A 21,699-nucleotide genomic window follows, 5' to 3' on the forward strand; every position below is an offset into this window, starting at 1 on the left:
ATGACACCTTCAACTACTGATAATATTATGTCAATTAGATTGGAAAGAGAAACAATGTCGATTCATAAATTCGCTAATCCAAAAAACCATCTACGTTTCTGATGAAGCTGTCGACATGAAAATATAAGTTAAAACTTATGTTGATTTATAAAAGGCCAGTTAAGAAAAACTAATTACTTATTTACCAAGAGCTCGGCATTAAAAATTCCAGCAATCTTAACTTTTGTCTTTGTCTCCTTCTTCAGGCAAATTCAGTTCAAACAGCCAAAAGTTTCGATTTGTAATTCCAAGTTAAATATTCGTAACCAAGTGCGTCCTTCCACCTGATAGAATATTCGTTATTATTATTATTATTATTATTATTATTATTATTATTATTATTATTATTATTATTATTATTAAGATTAATTCTATAATCGTGTAGCTTGCTTAGAATTAAAGCAATATCGGTACTACACTGCGTTCCATAATGTCTGATAAGCGACGTAAATATTGTCAACAGAGGAAGGTAGAAGGATACTTGCTAATCAACCAATGGCAGAGGTCTCATTCCACTCTTATGTTGAAGTTGGGCGATCTGAAGCATTCTACCTCCGCCCAACTTCAAAGTAAGCCTGGAGCGTGTGACCTCTGCCATTGATTTATGGTTATCCTTCTCCCTTCCTCTACCGGAAATGTTTACGTCGCCTGTCAGAACGCATTATAGTTTTTTTCAAGTACGAAGACATTCTGATATGTATTTTAGTATGGTACAAATTCACTATCCGAAACAATAAAAGTCGAACACTAGACAAGGAGCAAAAATCCAGTCTTTGTAAAAATGCGATAGATATCAACTTTAGTGTCCAGAATCGAATCCAAGTTGCTAGGTTTGTAGGAAATAATACTAACAAGGAATATACTTGACCTCGAACGCTCATAACCGCATAAAAACAAACTTATAATATAGGCTAAATCACTCACCACAAAAACAATGGTAGGAGTCATTTCCATGCAAAATTGCGCGTCTTACCACGAGAAACACTTGAATTATCACCTATTCAAGAGGAGAGAAGAGATCTAAGAGAAGAGCTTTGGTAATGAAAAGAAACAAAATATCGATATAATAGGACCAATAGCACACATATTTCAACATCATGTCTGTATTGCTACATTTCCCTTCAACAGTGTCACAAAACGTCTGCTTAAAATGATAAAGATACCTGAACAATAAACTTTTTTTCTACTGATCTGATAGTGTTACACAGCTATTTACTTTTCAACGTGCAGGTGTGATATTTCCTAAAGAAGTACACATCAAGATATTGGCAATATTTTGTTGTCTTCGGTGGCAATATTTTGGGCGTAACATCTTTGTTCTGAATATTTTCATCTAAGAGAGTACGATCTTTATAGCCTGATCAGAAATCACACACCAATAGGCTCTTCTCACTTACATGTTTACCAAGGACTGAAAAACGTTTCGTTTGCTCTTTCGTCATTTTTCCACTTTTACTTTCCTTCACATGAATGTTTGTTTCGTGGACATGTTGCTTCAAGTTTCTTTGAAACATTTTGGCCAAAAGTGTCTTGTGTTTCTTGAAATCAGGTTGTTAGCTGATCTGCCACTCATTGATAACGCCACAGCAATAGAATACTCCCCGGAATAAGGGCATATCTGAATAGGGAAATAATGCAACTTATACCTTTATTCCCGGGAGATATTCAATTATTGTATAATTGTATGTAGAGCTATGCCCAGACTGCAACACACCAGCTGTAGTTTTCTCTCTTCTGTGAGATAGTGTTGACAATGAAGATATTTCATAATCACATTGACTTTAGTCACTGTTTCAAACATTTTATTTGTCCATACTCCCCTCTGTTAGATATCTGTTCACTTCCTCCACAAATTCTTGTGCCTTCTGATGAATACCGTGATCTTCGTCTGTGTCCTTACGTGTGATGAACGTAGTAACATGTCAGGAAGAAAAGCCATGTTCAGCTTTGAAGTTGTTGATAAAAGTAACTGAAGGTTTGAAATTGTCCAGGCCAACCACTTTAGATGCTTCTAGTGCCCACATTTGCAGATGCCAAAAGTGAACTGAAGATCTATACGCCTTCGACCTATCAAATTGTGACATTACTTACTCTTTTAAAGTTTATTGCTACAGATTGTTTCCCATGAAGTCAGCTTCAGCTTGTCTTATGATAGTTACATAATTTAAAACTGCTTGATGCGGAAGTGACGTTGAAGGTGAAAATGTGGCTTTCGTCAGATGTGCATATTGTTCAGTTCCACTTTGCTTTGATCACTTCGTTGAAATCCCACACCTGCACTTTGAAGACTGAATAGCTGAGCAACACTATGACATCAGCAGAAAAAATGTTTGTTGTTCAAGTACCATAGCTTAAATATTTTAAGCAAAGATTTTGTGAAACTGTTTAAGGGAAATATAGCAACATAGTCACGACGTTGAAATGTTCGTATGCGTGTTTTTGGCCCTATTATATTGACATTTTGCTTCTTTGCATTACCAAAGTTCTTCTCTTAGACCTTGAATAGGTGTTAATGCAAGTGTCTCTCATGGTAAGACGCGCATGGAAATGACTCATACCACTGTTTTTGTGATGAGTGATTTAGATTATATGCATTTTTTCGGTTATGAGCTTCCGAAGTCAAGTACATCCTTCGTAAGTGAATGGCAGCAAGGGACCATTGAAATTGTTACCTATTTGGACTATTTGCAATTTTCTTCGCATTATAATTTTGATGATTATGTTGTTATGGTGAGTATATCATACTGAATCTTCAATGTAACATTTTTCTACCCGTGTGAAATTTTGTCACTACTGATTTCATATCACGAAATAGATACTCGCTCACAACACCATATCACACTCTCCATTCCTAAACACAGAACATCCTTCTACTCTTCATCTTTCACTGTCTCTGCAGCTCATCTCTGGAACTCTCTACCACATGTCAGAGACTGTCGGACATTGCCTAGTTTCAAAAATAAATTAAAATTGCACTTTTTTCAATTCAGATTCTTTTCAGTTATAAGTCCTTTTCTCTGCGATAGTTTTGTAAAAATATAGACTATATATTTCTTTTCCTTCCTTTCCCCTTTTTGTTCTCTTCATCAGCTGATGAATTTATTATCATAGCCTTTTATTGTGAATTTTATTTAATTTTCTTTTTTTTTCTTTTTTTATTATTATTTTATTACATTCTATTTTGTTATATTCTTCCTTACGTTTTCCATATTAACCATTTGTACTAAATGAGTTGCTTTTGCTATATTCCAATGTATTTTATTTTCTTTTTTCTATTATGGTATTATTTTCATGTTGTTTAGTGTCGATTTTGTTATGCTATTATTTTTTTTTGTAATATGTTAGTGATCTGTTCTTTAACGTTTTGTTACATTTTAACTGCTTGTATACTTTGTGATCTGGTAGAGTGTAAGAGAAGGCCCTATGGCCTTAACTCTGCCAGTATAAATAAAGAATTATTATTATTATTATTATTATTATTATTATTATTATTATTATTATTATTATTCCTAGATTTTCAGAAGTAAATTTCATATGTCAATTTACGAAGGCGGCCCGATTCACACCTCTTCTGCGAATACACAATCGTATGTTCTTACGAAGGAATTTTCCTTAGTTGCTAAGTGCTCAAGTGATTATTATTTCGGCAACATTGTAATTCATTTTTCTGACACACATAGCTAAAGAATATTACACTCTTTATGTAAAATAATTGATATTTCTTTTTTCCCTAAGTATAGATGCTGTTAATCTATACTAGTATGTAAATTATCAATCAACCTGCTGATGTGTCTATTTTAGTGATAAACAACTGAGTAAACCTCATTGACTCATGAAACCATATGACTGTTAGTGAGCGGAATTGCTCTAACCTTGGACGTCTTCATACTTGACGCTCGTTATAAGTATGTGTCCTTTAATAAAATACATGTACCATTTGCTTCTGGCCAATTCTATTTGTATTTTCCTCGGCGACAAAAATTATCTAGTACTTGCAGCTACGTCAGGACAACACCTGTCTTTCATTGGTTGGTGCGGCACACTTGGCGTAACGGACTAACAGCAGCGAGGTGCCAAAACTTTTATAATCTTCACAGCTGGCGTTTAATAATTGTGCGGATTAAATTGGTGAACACTAAGTTCGCAACTATTAATTTCAAAGAAAAGAATGCAATTATATCACTAATAAAATACGCCTTTAATTATAGACTTAATATTTTGTTACATTACAGCAGTGATCTTATTGTAGTGTGTACACAACTTCAGTATTTCCTGTCTGCTTAAAATGAATATCTGTAATTGGTACTGTACATATTTAACGGAAAATAACTTCAAATTGCGATAAATTGCGTTGTTATTAATTATTACGCGAATTGTATGAGGATTTACAATGTAACGCACAAATAAATATTTTGTAAGTACAGAATATGCGACATAAAGTTGCAGATATATATTTTCAGCCACATATAATAATAATAATAATAATAATAATAATAATAATAATAATAATAATAATAATAATGATTTATTTAACCTGGCAGAATTAAGGCCATACGGCCTTCTCTAACACTCAACCAGGAGTAAAGACTGCGTTACAAAAACACTACAAATTTACAAATTACACTACAATTTTACACACAAAACTGAATAAGATAATAATAATAATAAAAAATAAACAACAAATAAGAAGAAATCAGACATAGTATATAACATACAGAAAGAAAGAAAAAAGCATAATAATATGTGAACAGCAGGTCAAAATAAATGAGGCATACAAAAAAAAGACAATTATTCATAATAATAATAATAATAATAATAATAATAATAATAATAATAATAAGAATAAGAATAGTAATAATGATGATGATGATGATAATAATAATAATAATAATAATAATAATAATAATAATAATAATAATAGTAATAAAATAGTGCAGTACAAAGTATACAGTGAATACAATATTTCTAAGTACACACAATAAGGAAAATTAAGATTATATATAGCTCAACTTATCACATTAGAGATATAACATTATCGGAAAATATGAAAACAAAAATATAAAATAAGTTGAATATCATTAGAACATAAAAAAATGTGAATACGTGGAAACATGCAATACAACACTTGTCATAATAGTAAGTTAGTTTGGCAACTCGTCATAAGATAATTTTCTAACTTGGATTTGAAAGAATTCAATGTTCGGCAGCCCTTGACTTCAGGCGGCAGAGAGTTCCAGTGACGAGAGGTAGCAACAGTGAAGGATGAGGAATACAGAGACGATGCGTGAAGTGGAATAATCATAATTAACATAACGGTTAAGATCATTACATCTGTTTCAGATCCACATCAGCAAAGATTAAGATTGCTTAAAACTGGTCACTCTGTCTCCTTCGCCTTCCTTTCGGTTTACTTTTATAGATATTTGTTATAAACGTGTTGACTACTTGTTCATGCCATCTTTTTGGATAACTTTCTATAATTTTCAGGAAGTTATAATGATTATAGTGCGTTCGGAGTTTAGAAAATATCATTGGGTAGCCTGTATAGGTACTTCTTAGTGGACATTCCCCCCTCTTCGTAACATAACTTAAATTAGTTATTTAGTTATTTTCTAACTTATCTTAATACATAAAATTGAATGTGGGTATGTATGTATGTATGTGTGTGTGTTTTCTCTATACAAATCTACACGCTTTGACCGATATGTGCCAAAGTTTGCACATTTAACCTTCATAACCAGGAGAAGAACATAGGCTACATTAAAATTGTGCAAATGGAAGTTAAATTAATTAAATATATAAAAAATAAAAATAAATAGATCAAATATTCATGTATTATATTAAAATGCAAAATCTTCTACAGTCAATTGTTCTTTATTATTGTCTGTTGTATTCAACATAGACTTTCACGAGGCCTTGGAAATTTTGACACGAAATTAAATTACATTGTTGTTACAGATCACGAAGGCTAAAACTAGATAATTCATGCAATAAGTATCTTTACGCAGTCCAGGACCGTATTATGAATTCCTCGATGCAGTTTTGTAGATAGTGAGCAGACTGTTTTATCCAATTGAATTCTAGAATTCTTTCAAACTACAAGGATTGCTACCACATAATTTACTTAATATTGAATAGCCATAGTAGACCTACTATTGCGAAATACTGACTCACCAAAATTATGCACTAACAAGAATTTGTGTCAAAAACTCATGCGAAACGTAATATGAGTGGCAATATTAACAGGAAAAACGAAAGAAGATGATGTTTTTATCCCACATATTGCTATTATAGCCATTCGATTTTAAGCAATTATTATAAGTTATAGTAATATTTGTGATAATATTACAATATTATAATATTGCAATAATAATATAGAGCCTATTTTACTGTTACTGTTAACCCGTCTCTTATTAATAAGTTATGGTCACTAATGACTTGGCCGTTTATAGAAAAATATGATTTTCTGTTGTGGTAGTGTTCTACATTGCCTTCTCCAGGAGAGTGAATTCTGATGAGTATAGTCTCCGTTACTGCAAAACACCCTGAAATCCATGTATTTGATTGAATCGATCCGTTACAGATTGTAGTTTGGCCTTGAAGGAAATTAAATATATTGTGGGCAGAAAGACTTAATAATGCATAATGCCATGGTACGATAAATGTTATCATCAATCACAATGTTAAATATCTTAAATATCCCTGTAGCATAAGGTCTTAATGTTGTTAAAACTCTATTCATAGGTGAGATGGAATTATTTCGATTAGTCAGTTTCTTTGGATATTAGTGGCACTTTCTTTAATATTCGTCACTAGGGAGGAGAAAACATAAGTAAATATGGTTCGTTTTGGTTTTATATAGTTCCCTTCCCGAGGTCTCCGATAAGTCTAACAAACAGTTTATTTAGAAATAGACCAAAATTTAAAACCCGGGCAACGCCGGGTAATTTAAGCTAGTATAAAATAACAGAAGCAAATCTACTTCATTTATTCTGCCCTTGGAAATACAGTACAAAAGAAACTAATATATAGGCCTAAATCTAAAGCAATATAAAGCGTTTATGTTTAAAGCAATGCTTAGTTACATTATTTAGATTTCTTCTTTTTCTTTTCTTCTTCTTCTTCTTCTTCTTCTTCTTCTTCTTCTTCTTCTTCTTCTTCTTCTTCTTCTTCTATGACACTATGATCCTTTCAGTATAACTTTGGCCTTCCTAATCACAGCCTTCCATTCAAACCGATCCTGTGTTTTCAATCTCTGTCTCTTAACCACAGTCTAGTATATACAGTCACGAAGCTTGAGCTGTGAGGGTGCTAGAAACAATAGACTGTGCCGGTACTATTTCACATTGTCTATAATGAAGCGATATTAGCGATCCTAGTGGTTAGCAACTATCTTTGGATGCATATTTACTACATATTGAGCTTCGTGACTGTATATACATACTAGACTGTGTCATAACCCTAATTTTCTTTATGTTTATTTCAATTTACTTCTGTTATGTTATATAATTTACGTTAAATAACTAATTTTTATATTATAATGGGGGGATGTTCGCTAAGAAGACGCCTATGTACCCAATGGTATATGCTGAACTCCGAATGCCCTATAAGCATATTTAACTCTTCTTCAATAATAACAACAACAACAATAATAATAATAATAATAATAATAATAATAATAATAATATTATTATTATTATTATTGTTATTGTTATTATTATTGTTATTATTGTTATTATTATTATTATTATTATTATTATTATTATTATTATTATTATTATTATTATTATTATTGTTCAAGCGTTGGCAAGAGACCGTAACGGGCCACTAGGCCCAATACATACAAGGATGATGATGATGATGATGATGATGATGATGATTATAGTAATAATAATAAGAGTAATACATATTTTCAGTCGAAATAACACAAGAATTATTACTTTCTCAGCTCAGTTGGCAGAGCGCTGGTACGTTCAACTAGAGGTCCCGGGATCGATACCCGGCCCCGGAACAATTTTTCCCTTGAAATTATTCAAATCTGCTTTACATGAAGCTTTACCTGAAAGACTAGATTTGCATAATATATACGTCACTGTGTACGTTAACAGAAAACCACAATTCCAAGTCACACAAAGTTTGTGTGCACTCGATGTAGGTCTCTGGCGTTTCGTCAGCCCGCGCGAGTTGTGTGGATATAAAGGGAAAAGTTGAGACGGTGTCGGGTGGAGTTCCCGGGTAGCTCAGTTGGCAGAGCGCTGGTACGTTCAAACAGAGGTCCCGGGATCGATACCCGGCCCCGGAACAATTTTTCCCTTGAAATTATTCAAATCTGCTTTACAGGAAGCTTTACCTGAAAGACTAGATTTGCAAGAATTATTACATTTAACACAGTCTGAACACTATATGGAAAGCAAATACAGTTAGGCCTACGATGTGAATGCGTGTCCGTTGTGAGCACAATATCTAGTATTGGATTAGTGAGGTCCTAAAGTCGTGCCGATTATACGTCATGGGAATCTCAATTTGTTCGCTTAATGTTACGTACAGAAATATCTTGTATATACTCATAGATTTAAACAAAGGCTCTTTGAAAGCTGTATTCTCCCTATAACGATGTTTACAGGTCGACAGGGAAAAGAATGAACCCGTGAGGAATGAGATGCATAATCGTAATTTACTGCTAAGCAAGACTTATCAAGTCCACCGCTGTGGAGTAACGGTTAGCATATCTGACCATGAAACGAGAGGCCTTGAGTTCAAATCTTGATTGAGACAAGTTACTTGGTTGAATTTTTTTCCGGGGGTTTTCCCTCAACCCATTAAGAGCAAAAGTTAGGTAACTTTCAACGCTGTACCCTGGGCTCATTTCGCTGGCATTACCACCTTCATCTCACTCAGACGCTAGAGAAATAAAGCAATTGATAAAGCGTTATAAAATAACGAAGAAGTAAATAAATAAATAATACGTATCAACAGACTGTCAAATAACGTGTAATCCACACCATTCATACTAGACCTCTCACTCCATACAGACCACTTCTGTTACGATTAACAGTTTTATATTTGGACTGTAGAACGTGGCCACGCCCACTTATGATTCTGCAATATGATGATGTCGTTTTATTAATAGAGTTTGAAAAACAAAACAGCTTCCCCATCACCTCGGGCCGCAGACTCATTTCTTTGCCTGCGGCTCAGTATCATTCTTGTTACTGTCAAGTCTTGGTTTAACATCTCGTATTCCCTGTAGAAATAAATATCATCATCATCTTCAAGGTTTAGGCCTGGTGGCCTGTTCCTTCCTCTTGGAAAGTGTCCTCTCATCTATTGCGGGGCATTCCGACATTCCTCCTTCCTTCCGGTCTGTAGTTCAGTATTTTTTTGGGAATCTGCCTTCATTCATCCTTAATATATGTTCTTTCCAGTTTTTCTTTTGTCTTGCTAATCTGTCGTTTAAGTTGAAAATTCCCAGTTCCGTCCTCATGTCTGTGCTTCTTTTCTGGTCCAATAGAGTGCAACCTGCCACTGATCTCAAAAAATCTCATCTCTGCAGCCTCTATCCTTCTTCTTTCTGATCGAGTTTTCGCTGCCATACATAAGAACAGGGACTGCCATTACTTTATAGAATTTTAGTTGGGTCTCGTTTAGTGTTTTCCGTGATAAAGTTCTTTTTATTGTACCGCACATTCTCTGGAATTTATTTATTTTGTTGATAACATCGTTATTTTCGCAATAGGATACGTTGCAACCCAAATAATTGAAACTACTCACCTGCTCAATTATTTTATCCTCTATTACTATTTTGGTCCTTAGATGCCCAGTCCCCAGAAAGCCCATTGCTTTAGTTTTTGTTAAAGATATTTTAAGATTATAATCTTTAATAACTTTTAATAACTTATTTGTTGCTATTTGCAAATCGTCCTCTGAATTACTAAAAATCACTTGATCATCGGCAAACAAAAGAGTGTCTATGCTCTCTTTGCCGACTATAAAATGTTCTTTTAAAATACTTTGCCATTCTTCAATGACTGCGTCTATATATACATTAAAAATTGCTGGTGACAATGGGCATCCTTGTTTCACTCCCTGGTGAAACAGGGCATAAATTAAGGAAGATGTAGTCATTTCAGGTGTTTCACATTGTGTTTATGCATTAGAGCTTTTGTGTGATATTAGGGTAACTTAGTCGGAATCGGGTCAGTGGTTGAATCGGGTCAGTTTCAGATATTTCTTTCCCACGGCAAGCATAAATGTTTTCTATCATGTAGTTCCATCTATCGTCAATCAGTATAACTTCTTCTAAGTGTTTGGCGCCAAAGTTTGTGGTTAATGTTTGTGTTAAAACTGTGAATAATAGAGGGAAGAAGACTTGTAAAAGGTAAGAGCTATTTGTAGTTTGTATTTTAAATGATCGTTTTTAAGGTTTCCGTTATTGTGCAATGAACGTAGTTAAGAATTTCCCTGAATTGTTCATAGACTCAAGTGCATTTCTTATACTATAGGTTATGGCATTGAGGATGCTGTAAAGGTTACGTCAGTAGTACCAACCTATGGTTTCTAATGTCACTACATTTCGGGTGAATAGGGTCACACAATTACGGGTAAATGGGGTCAATGTCTATACATGGATTTTAAGTCCATTTATTCATATATTTGTCTCATATGCCTAGTAATATAAACAATACGTCTCGTGCATGGACTGAAGACCAAATGCAGAAAGCCATTAAGGCATTTCAAGAGGGGAGGAGTCAACGCCATGCAGCCGATCTGTATGGAGTTCCGTATTCATGTCTACAGCGCGTCTGCAAAGCGGTGAAGATAGGCTGTTAAAAAATAAAGGTGGTCAAAAACGTTCAATCAGGAACAAGAAAAGGACCTGTAGATCCTGTTCCGTGAAATATAGTGATCCTCGCTCAGAGAAACTTGGAGACTGGATTCAATGCATGGGAGGCGGAAAAGAATGGTACCACGAACATTGTGTTGGGGCCAAGAGAAAGAAGAAGTTCATTTATGGCAAATGCAGATTGAATTATTAACATTTGGAACTTATTTCTTGTTTTTGGTGATCCAAAAGAACTTTGTAATAGTGACCCCATTCGCCCTAATGGTTGGCCCGATTTAGTCTAACTTGGTAGGATGAATAGGGTCATGCAGTAAAGTGAAATTGACATATATCGTTCATAGGTTTTTGTTATTATTGAATTTAACACTAATGTGATTTGTTGCTTAAAGACTAATATAAATTTTGGTATATTTTATGTTTAATAAATACTACGTTGTTAAGCGTCATCTTGATTTTTGTCATTTTTGACCCTATTCCGACTAAGTTACCCTATTACTCATATTGACTATCCATACTTTTTGTACCCTGCTAAAGGACGAATGGTAGGTTGATCGATTAAGACTTTATCCATTTTTAAATTACGTTATGTTTCTTCTATTTCTGTTTTATTTTTCATTGTTCTACGATATTAACAGTTTTTGGTATTGGAATACAATTTTAGGAGTCAACAATTGTAATAAATTATTCATAGCTCGTTAATTATAAATCCTTCTTATAGTATTAATGCATTTTTAGCATGTAATTTAGCGGTTTTTTGTGTCATTATGTAGGCTTACTGTATTTTGTCGAAGTCCATGGCCTCTAATTTGAGGTTCTCAACTTAATAAAGACATTGATTAATTGGTTGATTGATATTACTGAAATTGTTGTTGTTGCTCCTGTTACTGTAGCGTACTATCTTGTATAATAATTACTTTTTTACTTTTAGACTACAATAAGGTTTAATATAGACTGTTAAACTAATGAAACGATGCTAATATGATAACATAATAATATCATAGCGGAACTAGCAAGTAAAATATACACCTAGTTCAGATTTGTTTGCTTATATAAAACAATTGGCTTGGAGAATCTGCTGACAATCACATCGTAGCCCCTTTATATGAAACTTTCAAACCTGTCGATCTTAAATTATAGAGGAAGGATGAAAACTTGTCTTTGGTTTCAAAATATAACCAAACGAACTTTATATTTTTTCTATCCGCGTTATGGGAATATTATTTAACCTGAGGAGGCATTAGAATGTAAGCTGCTAAACAAAGAAGATCGCAGCAAAAAAAAAAAATGTTTTCAGTCTGCCTATCTTAATGCTATCTATGTACAGGCCTCTGATTTCTTATTTGTTCTTATTCTCCATTCGTCTCCTTACTCTGATCCAAATATCTTTAGCAACAATATCTTTAGGTTTCATAAAGGTTTTATACATCCTCAACTTGATCTTTCTACTTATATATAACCATAACTTAATCATTCCTTACATAGAATTCGAACTCATAAGCATAAGTTTTGTATAGCCTTATATTCCTGATCATATACAGTATATGGACTATTCCATATGAAATCGATCAGTAAAAAACCTCGCATTTTTTATACTCTAATTTTTTCCCTACTTATAAAAGGTGCTGAGGGGAGTGCACTTTCAAAAATATACTATCGAAAGGCAAACGGTTTTCGTATTATTGAGCGACAAATTTAGCGTATTTTATAAAAACAAGCCCAGATGAACAATGCATTACAAAAGAAGAACTACAAAAAGCATTAAAGAAGACGAAAAATAGTAAATCACCTGGAGAAGATAATCTAAATTCAGAATTGTATAAATATGCAGGAGATCTATTTCAAGAAAGATTACTAAGATTTCTAAACAGAATATATCTGACTGCCACTTTACCGGAAGAATGGAAAAATAGTGTAATTATTCCCATATATAAAACAGGAGATAAACAGAATGTTGAAAACTATAGGGGGATTAGTATCCTCAACACATGTTATAAGATATTTAGTAGGATTTTAAATGACAAATTAAAAAAACATGCTGAAACTTTCCTTCTGGAGTGTCAAAATGGCTTTAGAAAAGGAAGATCATGTGTAGATCCATTATTTAGTATCAAACTATTGTTGGAAAAAACAAGAGAATTTAATTTAGAAACCCATATAGCTTTTATTGATTTTGTGAAAGCTTTTGATAAAGTCCGAAGAGACCTTTTATTCGACATATTACAAGAAAAAAATATTCCAAATTTGCTATTCCAAAATATAATAGAAATCTACACGGACAGCAAAATAAGTGTCAAAATAAATAACTGTATATCCGAAAGAAAATTAGTTAATAATGGAGTTCGACAAGGTTGTCCACTATCACCAACTTTATTTAATATTTATATAAATGAAATTATTTTAAAATGGAACCAAATCTACACATCATGAATCAAAATAACCAGTGCTCTAACATTAAATACCTTACTCTATGCCGATGATCAAGTCATAATTTCCAATTCAGAGGATAATTTACAAAGAGGATTGCATACATTAAATGAAATATTAAAAGATTTTGGGATGGAAATTTCAGCACAAAAATCAAAAGTAATGGCATTTTTAGGACAAGACCCAGTGAGAAGTAAGATAATACACAATAACCAATGCCTCGAACAAGTGCAAAATTTCAATTATCTGGGTTGTGAAATATCTTATCAAAATGAAAAAGATGTGAACAAGAAAATTACCAAATTTACACAAATTCTAGGAATAATAAACAATACATTAAAAGCTAAATTAGTACAAAAATCTATAATACACTAGCATTACCCACCCTTCTATACGGAAGCGAGATTTGGACATTAAAGAAAAAAGACATGAACAGAATCAAAGCAACGGAAATGAAATTTTTCAGGAGAACAGCAGGATATACTCTTTTAGACCGAAAAAGGAATGAAGAAATTTTAGAACAATTAGAAGTAGAGTCAGTAGAAGAAAAAATCACCAGATACAAATTCAATTGGCTAGATCATGTAAGAAGAATGGAAAATTCAAGAATCCCAAAAATTATGATGCAATATAAACCTAGAGGACATCGTCGACCAGGAAGACCGTTAAGAAGACTGCTAGATGGGGCCGAAACAGGTCTACAGAGGCCTAATTCGTGAAGGATGATGATGATGATGATGATGATGATGATATAAAAACAAGCCTCTTTCAGCGCTCAGAACTCTGGAACCATTTACTGCAGAACATTGAACGAGAGCTTATTTTGAAGCTGACATTTGGTAGGTTATGTTAAGAAGTAATCCTTATTTTTATTGTACACAGAGAGACAGATAATCTGATTTTACTTGTTTTTAGGCTTTTTGATCATTTGTAAAAATGTAGAAAAATATTGAGAAAAAACCTTGCATTATTAAGAGGGTTTCGACATTGTTTGCTTAGTGGTACGGCTATAAGTTTCGAGGGTATTAAATAGATTATTTTCACACGCCTAGACTTGAACGGCGCAGTACCGCTCGCACTGGCCGAGAGCTGAAGATAAGCGTGCATTGGGCGTCATTTTATTCCTGTGTTTATGAAAACCTGTGATAGCTAGCACAGCCATGACTGCTAGACGACACATGACGTGTTTGTCTCCTGGACTTGCTTGTCTCGGCTAAGCTCCCGTCTCACAGTCAGCTGGTTAGTTCACGCGCGTACTATTTATTTTTTTATTTGATATTTTCAATACTTTCTTATCAACATACCACCAATAAAAAATATGTGTTTATTTGTACTTTCAATGCGGAATGTAACTATATATGTTTTAAATATTTTTTCCTAGGCAAAGGCGTCTTAATGAGGAAAAATCTAAATTTCTCCATTTCCATAAAAAGTAAGAAAACTGTTTATATGTCAATATAAACTTTAATTTCTCACCATCAAAATAAACCATGATTTTGATCATTGGGTGAAAGGGTTTCGGAGCTACAACAGTTTAAAGTTGCTAATTTTATGAAAATACGATAAATTTAAATATTTAAAATTTAAACACTATGAAGTTCTGATACCTCAAACTTTGCACAAAGCATTGTATCACAGTTCTCTACGTACAAAAAAGTTTCATTGTATTTAGAAATTGTAAGGTCAATTTTCTCTACATTTCGGTCGATTTGAGATGGAATAGCTCATATGTGAGATGGAAGTACAGTTCCTCCATGAAATTCCATAAGGATTATAACGTGGCTTCTTTTGTAGTCGCTAGATGGCATCATATTGAAATTGATAAAAGTGGTTTCCTTGAAAATCCATTAGACTGATCAATCTGCTATATCTGATGAGGGCTTATATTTATGTTTTAAGTCATGTATCAGAGATGAGCCTATAAGGCTATACAAAACTTATGCTTATACATAAGTAGAACGATAAAATTGAGGACCTGTAGTGATACGTAGAAGTGAAGCATTGGTCCTAAGGAAAACTATGGAGGGGAATATTAATGTATGGGAAAGAAAAGTGTTGCTAAAGATATTTGAATCACAGAAAGGAGACGAGTGGAGAATAAGAACAAATAAGATATGTCCGATAATAAGCTTTTTGTTAAAGCAATAACCATGGAATTGTATTTATTTGTGATTTTAATATTTACGTTTAAGTTTTAAGTGCATTTTTCTTAGCTTAGGTATTATGTGGAGTGATTCCTTTGTGCAAAATGTGGTCCGATTGAAAATGAGTGTTAAACAGAGACCATCTGACAGGAGTCGATGTATCAGTTCTAAAATGCTCGGAATTATTAGTCAATGTTAGTAACAAAATTTGATAACGTCTTAGAATAATCATCACTACATTTCTGCGGCCCTTGTTGAGTCTATGTAACATTTTTATTTTACAATTTTGTTTACTAAATTGCTATTTTTTAATATTAATTTAGAAAATAATTGTTTTCAAATATTTCCGCTGCCAAAATATCTGCATATACAAAATACATACAGCTACATGCATACCAAATTTCATACAAATAATGCTGATAGTTCTTCTGTAGTATGTAGGGGAGAAGTGGGTACAGTGAGACAGGGAGAACAGTGAGACTTTTTTTATTAGATGGTAAATTTTGATGTTGAAATGTTTGTAACAGTGGAGTTGTATTTTGCATGAGTAAAGTAACAGTATTTTCATACTCGATTTGATTCTAGTTATAAAGGTGAGCGATGAAAAAAATAATTCGTAATTTTTTACTCTAGAAGTAAAATTTTGGCTTGTGTTTAATAAAGGTTATATTGGATATATAAATTAAATTAGAAATATGAACGTTTTATTACCTAATACTATGGTATTTGACGTTATGTTTGGCTAAGTTTCGTCTTTCTTGTTTTGATTTTGAAGTGATGGCGCATTTTTAAACGAACTATGCGTAAAGGGAACAGTGAGATATGCTATTGAAGGGTACACTGAGACGTCTCACTGTTCCCATTTACCAATGATTTGCAAAAATAAACTGTAATTATATTACATTTACCGGTAATTAACATTAAAAATGAACATACTAGTAACCAATTTAGGAACTATAGCTTAAAATAATGGATACATTACATTTTAATGGTTTCTTAAATAAAAAATTACTCACAAAATTAAAAAATATATATATTAAAAATAATAAAGAATTAAATTAAATTCTTATAATTATAAGCTTTGTTGTCACCAAAAATTCATTTTATTTTTTCGCAAAAGTTTGAAAAATCGTGGAAAATTCACTTTTCCAAATGTTCCAGATGTTTCAATGGTTTCGAAGTCAGACATCAAAATGATTCTAAATAAGTCTACAGAACATGGCAAGATAAAGAGACAGCAAGTTTTTGTTTTCTTTTGAAATAAATGTAAATCATTTCAATGTCCGTTAATAGATACTGGTGTCACACTGTACCCTCCTGAATGGGAACAGCGAGACATTTGCATTTTCTTGACAAACACGCATTGTATATGATGTCCTTTATCTATTAACATTTCTCTTTATATATTATTGTACTCCATGTTTTAATGTATATTTCTATTGCACTTGATTTTAAAAACACTTGAAATTTCACTTGCATACATATGTCTTAATATTTTGTGTCTCTCTGTACCCACTACTCCCCTACCTAAAAATGACGAATTTAACATTGCGAGTATGGCGGTTATCACAGCCTTTTAACAAAAATGTATTTTCTGACAAGATAGAAACAACAAAGAAGGCTTTGCCCTCTTGGCACTGTTTCAAATACAACGCTTTATGCACTAGTTAGTAAAAAAAACCTCTAAAATTTAAAATTAAAAGGTAAGTAAACAATATTTCGAGACCGTTGATTGGAAGAGAAAGCTGCCTGTGTGTGAGGCCAAAACAAACTCAACATTGTAAGAATCCAGACTATAAATAAACTTTTAAGCACGGGGTTATAAAGCAAACCTTTGTTTTATATGTCTTGAAGTTATTCCTTCATTACAATTGCTTATAAATTAACGAATTTGGCTGCACTTCTAAAAAAAAAAACCCCCTGCGTCAAAGACAATAGTGTTGGTAATGTCTCTGGTTGGCATATGTTTTTGAAATTATTCAACGGAACGCCGGTAAAGCGAACAGAGGTACCTTGACCTTGGTCAATGAAATAAAAAGTAACATAACATTTGTACCTGCCCTGACTTAGACTAAACAACATTTTAACTTGATGTTCTGGACCAGTGTTTTCAAACTAGAAGACGTCGTACTGTAGGCCTACATATTGTCGTGGTCTGTTAATGAATTGAGAACACAAAGTAAACATTTTCTTTTCCTCTAAATATATTATAGTCATTTGCTCGTATCCTGTTGGATGGTTGAATATGTGGTGTAATTAAGACTAATCTGCTTAGATCTGTCTTATTAAAATTATTTAATTACTCCTGTTACATGATACAAATCTTCACGTCATTATCCCCATTATTTCAAAGTTTGGACATTTTGGTTTGCTTTTCCTACGTAATAATAATAATAATAATAATAATAATAATAATAATAATAATAGTAATAAAATAATAATAACAATAATAATAATAATAATAATAAGTAATAATACAGCAGATATCAACTAATTCGACATCGGATAATTCAAATAAATATTTATTCCCTTGAAACTCCTATTTAAACCAATGTTAAAAATTCATGTTTAATTAGGATTTTCGAAGCTTATAGCCACCGGCGCGGCGTAGCTTGATCGGTTAAGGCGCTTGCCTGCCGATCCGGAGTTGCGCTCGGGCGTGGGTTCGATTCCCGCTTGGGCTGATTAACTGGTTGGGTTTTTCCCGAAGTTTTCCCCAACCGTAAGGCAAATGTCAGGTAATCTATGGCGAATCCTCAGCCTCATCTCGCCAAATATCATCTCGCTATCACCAAATCCATCGACGCTAAATAATCTCGTAGTTGATACAGCGTCGTTAAATAACCAAGTAAAAAAATCGAAGCTTATATTTGGAAAATTCGAAGTCAGACTTAGACAGTTGGGGGGAAAACCTCGGAAAAACTCAACGAGATAATTAACCGAAACAGGAATTGGACCCATGCACGAAAGCGGCCCCGTATAAGCAGGCGAGCACGACTACCGCCTGAGCTAAGCCGGTGGGTACCCAGTTTTGAAGTAATTTTATTTTCTTATGAAGTAGAAGTCTCAAACACATTATCGTCACTACTGGATTCAAATGTAATTAGACCTATCACTGATTGAAAATTATTATCTGAGATAATGAAACTGTCTCAGTTTGTTTCCACTTACGAGTATTATGTCAGAGTTTTGTTACTATGGTAATTAACTAATGTATACAATTTTGTAACAAGCAGTGAAAGGGAAATATGCATCTTATTTCAAAACAGTTTTAAATAATAAATAAGCTCCTGTACTTGGAGCCATTTTACAAGAGATGAAAAAAACCAACTGTAAAGAGATTGATCTTTAAAATTTTTATAAGATAATGGCATATCTACTCTTCTTTAGTGTGTGAAATATAGGCAGTGAATTAGGAAACTATTAAAATTCGGACCACAAAAATTAGGCTTTTAAGAGGAACTAGGTTACGGGTACAAGTTTCTGGGTCTGAAATTAAAGTTAAGACTACATATTTGTAACATATGAAAAAATAAAACACGTTGAAATTAATTTAAAAGGTATTTTTTTTTGACATTGTGAGCTAGCCGAAAATATTTCGGAATATGTATGATAAGAATTTTGTTGTGTTCAATTTTAACGTACCTTGTTAACATGTTTCGAGTTCCGAAGATGACCGAAAATAGGTCGAAACATGTTAACAAGGTACGTTAAAATTTAACACAATAAAGTTCTTATAATACATATTCCGAAGTGATACAGTGTTAACAGTTGTGTAATCAAGATGTATAATCACGAAAATATTTGTAGACAAGTATTAAAATGATCTAAGTGAAAGGGGGGGGGGGAGAGCAACGGTGAATTTTTCAATAGTTGAGCAGTTTGGACTTTTTCCATTGATAATTGTCAAAAATTATTATAACAACGTTTCGAAGAGTGGATCTCTCTTCGTCTTCAGTTGAAAACCTACTGTGGGGATCTTTACAAACAGCTAGCCTGTCTGACTGATCCGAGACTAGGTTTTCACCTGAAGACGAAGAGAGATCCACTCTTCGAAACGTTGTTATAATAATTTTTGACAATTAGCAATGGAGAAAGTCCAAACTGCTTCAACTATTGAAGCATTAAAATATTAATCTCTGGAAATGAGTTCATTGGGACGCTCGAAAATAAGATAGAGCAAGAACTGTATTTGCTGTAGAGATTAAAACTAGCAGATATAACTGGCAGTTTTATTAATGGTGGTGACAGTAAAAATATGCCTTTCAAAATTACAGCTGTAAGCCTATATTTATTAGGCTAAACAAAGCTAGTACCAACTTTGATACACGTCACTAATCAGTGGTTCACACCCGTAACAAAAAACATGAAAATAGAATTAATATTTAATATTTGAGGAGAAAAATTCGCTCCGGCGCCGGGGATTGAACCCGGGTCCTTGGTTCTACGTACCAAGCGCTCTGACCACTGAGCTACGCCGAATTCAATCCACAACACCGGACCGAACCTCCCTCCTTCAATGTTTCCCTTTGTGGCCTGACTCCAAGTTAGATATATATGTTGACGTATTTGTCCAATGTCAACTGCTATTATATTAGGAGCGCACTCAGCTGAGTGACTTGTTTGGTCGGGATTCCGCAGTTAAGTGCACAGTAATCTGTACAGACATATGCACTGCAGCTATGAGAATTATAGATTTATTAATTTGTCCTACAGAATAATGGCAGTTGACATTGGACATATACGTCAACATATATGCCTAACTTGGAGTCAAATATGAAATTAATATTAAGGGAGCAATCTTTTGAACGGTTATTAAGATGAAACAATTGTTTCATCTTAATCCTTCTATAATGCTTGGAAATCATCAATGGAAGGGAGCAGCACCACTTTTTAACAATAAGGGTGTGTTAATAATTACTGATGTTAAATAATTGTTAGAAAATGTATATAATTCTTCAATTATTAATTTTCTAGTAATTAGGAATAGTAGAGTTGATGAAGCTAGAGCTTGTACAATGAAGTACTTTATTGAGGCTTCCATTGTGTATACATTTTTGTTGGTTGATATTAGAGGAATAAATGATAATAAATTAATTTCTAACCCTATTCATGCCCCTAATCATGAATTAGATGAAATTTAAATTAATATACCTCTTATTAGAGTTGTTAATAAGAGGATTTTTGTTGAATTGTTGGTCATTAGAGAAGAGAGGATTTCCTTTATAAATGGGGTATGAACCCATTAGCTTATTTAGCTTATTTTTCTAATATAATATAGTTTTCAATACATTTTGGTGTATGATGCACAAGAATTTTTTATGTTTTAGGTAATAGTTTAATTCTATTAAATGTAATAAAGGTAATTTTAGATTACTTTATTTATCCTATCACGATAACCCTTTATTCAGGCACTTTATTTTTGTTATTTTAAGAAATTTTTTTCTTTATTGGTCTTATATTTATATTTATAATTGATTTTCTTGTTATTTGCTGGTAATTTGATTTTTTGTTAATATAAGATATTATATATATATATATATATATATATATATATATATATATATATATAATTGATTATTTAAATAAAATAACCTAATGCCACAAAGGGAAACATTGAAGGAGGGAGGTTCGGTCCGGTGTTGTGGATTAAATTCGGCGTAGCTCAGTGGTCAGAGCGCTTGGTACGTAGAACCAAGGACCCGGGTTCGAATTTTTCTCCTCAAATATTAATTGTCATTATTACAGATATTATTCTGTAGGACAAATTAATAAATCTATAATGAAACTAGAAGCTGAATAAGGACTAAATTATGAAATGTTACTAAGTGCCGTAAATGCTTAATTAAACAAATTTCCATTGATCATTGAACAATTTTTACCAAACAGAATATTGTCATACAGAAAGAAAGAATCCAGAAGACGGTGGCCGAGTGAAATCTTACCGGCATTGTTGTAGATTATTTAATTCCTCTGCACCAAAGCGGAAGCAAGAAAGAACTGAACGACTTGACGTCTTCCGACCGACTGACAGTGGGTTACACCCAAGCCAAGCTTTTTCAGAGAGTTCCTGGCACCACTCTGGAAAAATACACGATGATTCTCTATCTTCCTCCCTCTGCGATGTCGACGTCTGCATGGGCGCCCCGACGCTAGAATTAGGGGAAAACCCGCTTGTGGGAATGATGAAGAGAGCAGGAGAGAGATGGATGAGGCTCCTAAATATAATGCGCTTCATCTAGACTGTGT

At 33.2% G+C, this 21,699-nt stretch overlaps 2 protein-coding genes across 2 annotated transcripts in view; one reads left to right on the forward strand and one right to left on the reverse strand.

The window, feature by feature from the left end:
- LOC138710935 (myophilin) overlaps positions 1-21,553 on the reverse strand; it is a 39,178-nt gene extending 17,625 nt beyond the window's left edge. Inside the window, exon 1 of the mRNA XM_069842135.1 lies at positions 21,396-21,553. Within this exon, the coding sequence (XP_069698236.1) occupies positions 21,396-21,401 (6 nt within the window). The 5' untranslated portion in view covers positions 21,402-21,553. The remainder of the gene's footprint in view (positions 1-21,395) is intronic.
- Positions 1-21,699, forward strand: part of LOC138710934 (muscle-specific protein 20-like) — a 106,080-nt gene that overhangs the window by 56,193 nt on the left and 28,188 nt on the right. The window lies entirely within an intron of this gene.

This window comes from Periplaneta americana, chromosome 12 (genome assembly GCF_040183065.1).
Source record: "Periplaneta americana isolate PAMFEO1 chromosome 12, P.americana_PAMFEO1_priV1, whole genome shotgun sequence".
Lineage (NCBI taxonomy): Eukaryota > Metazoa > Arthropoda > Insecta > Blattodea > Blattidae > Periplaneta > Periplaneta americana.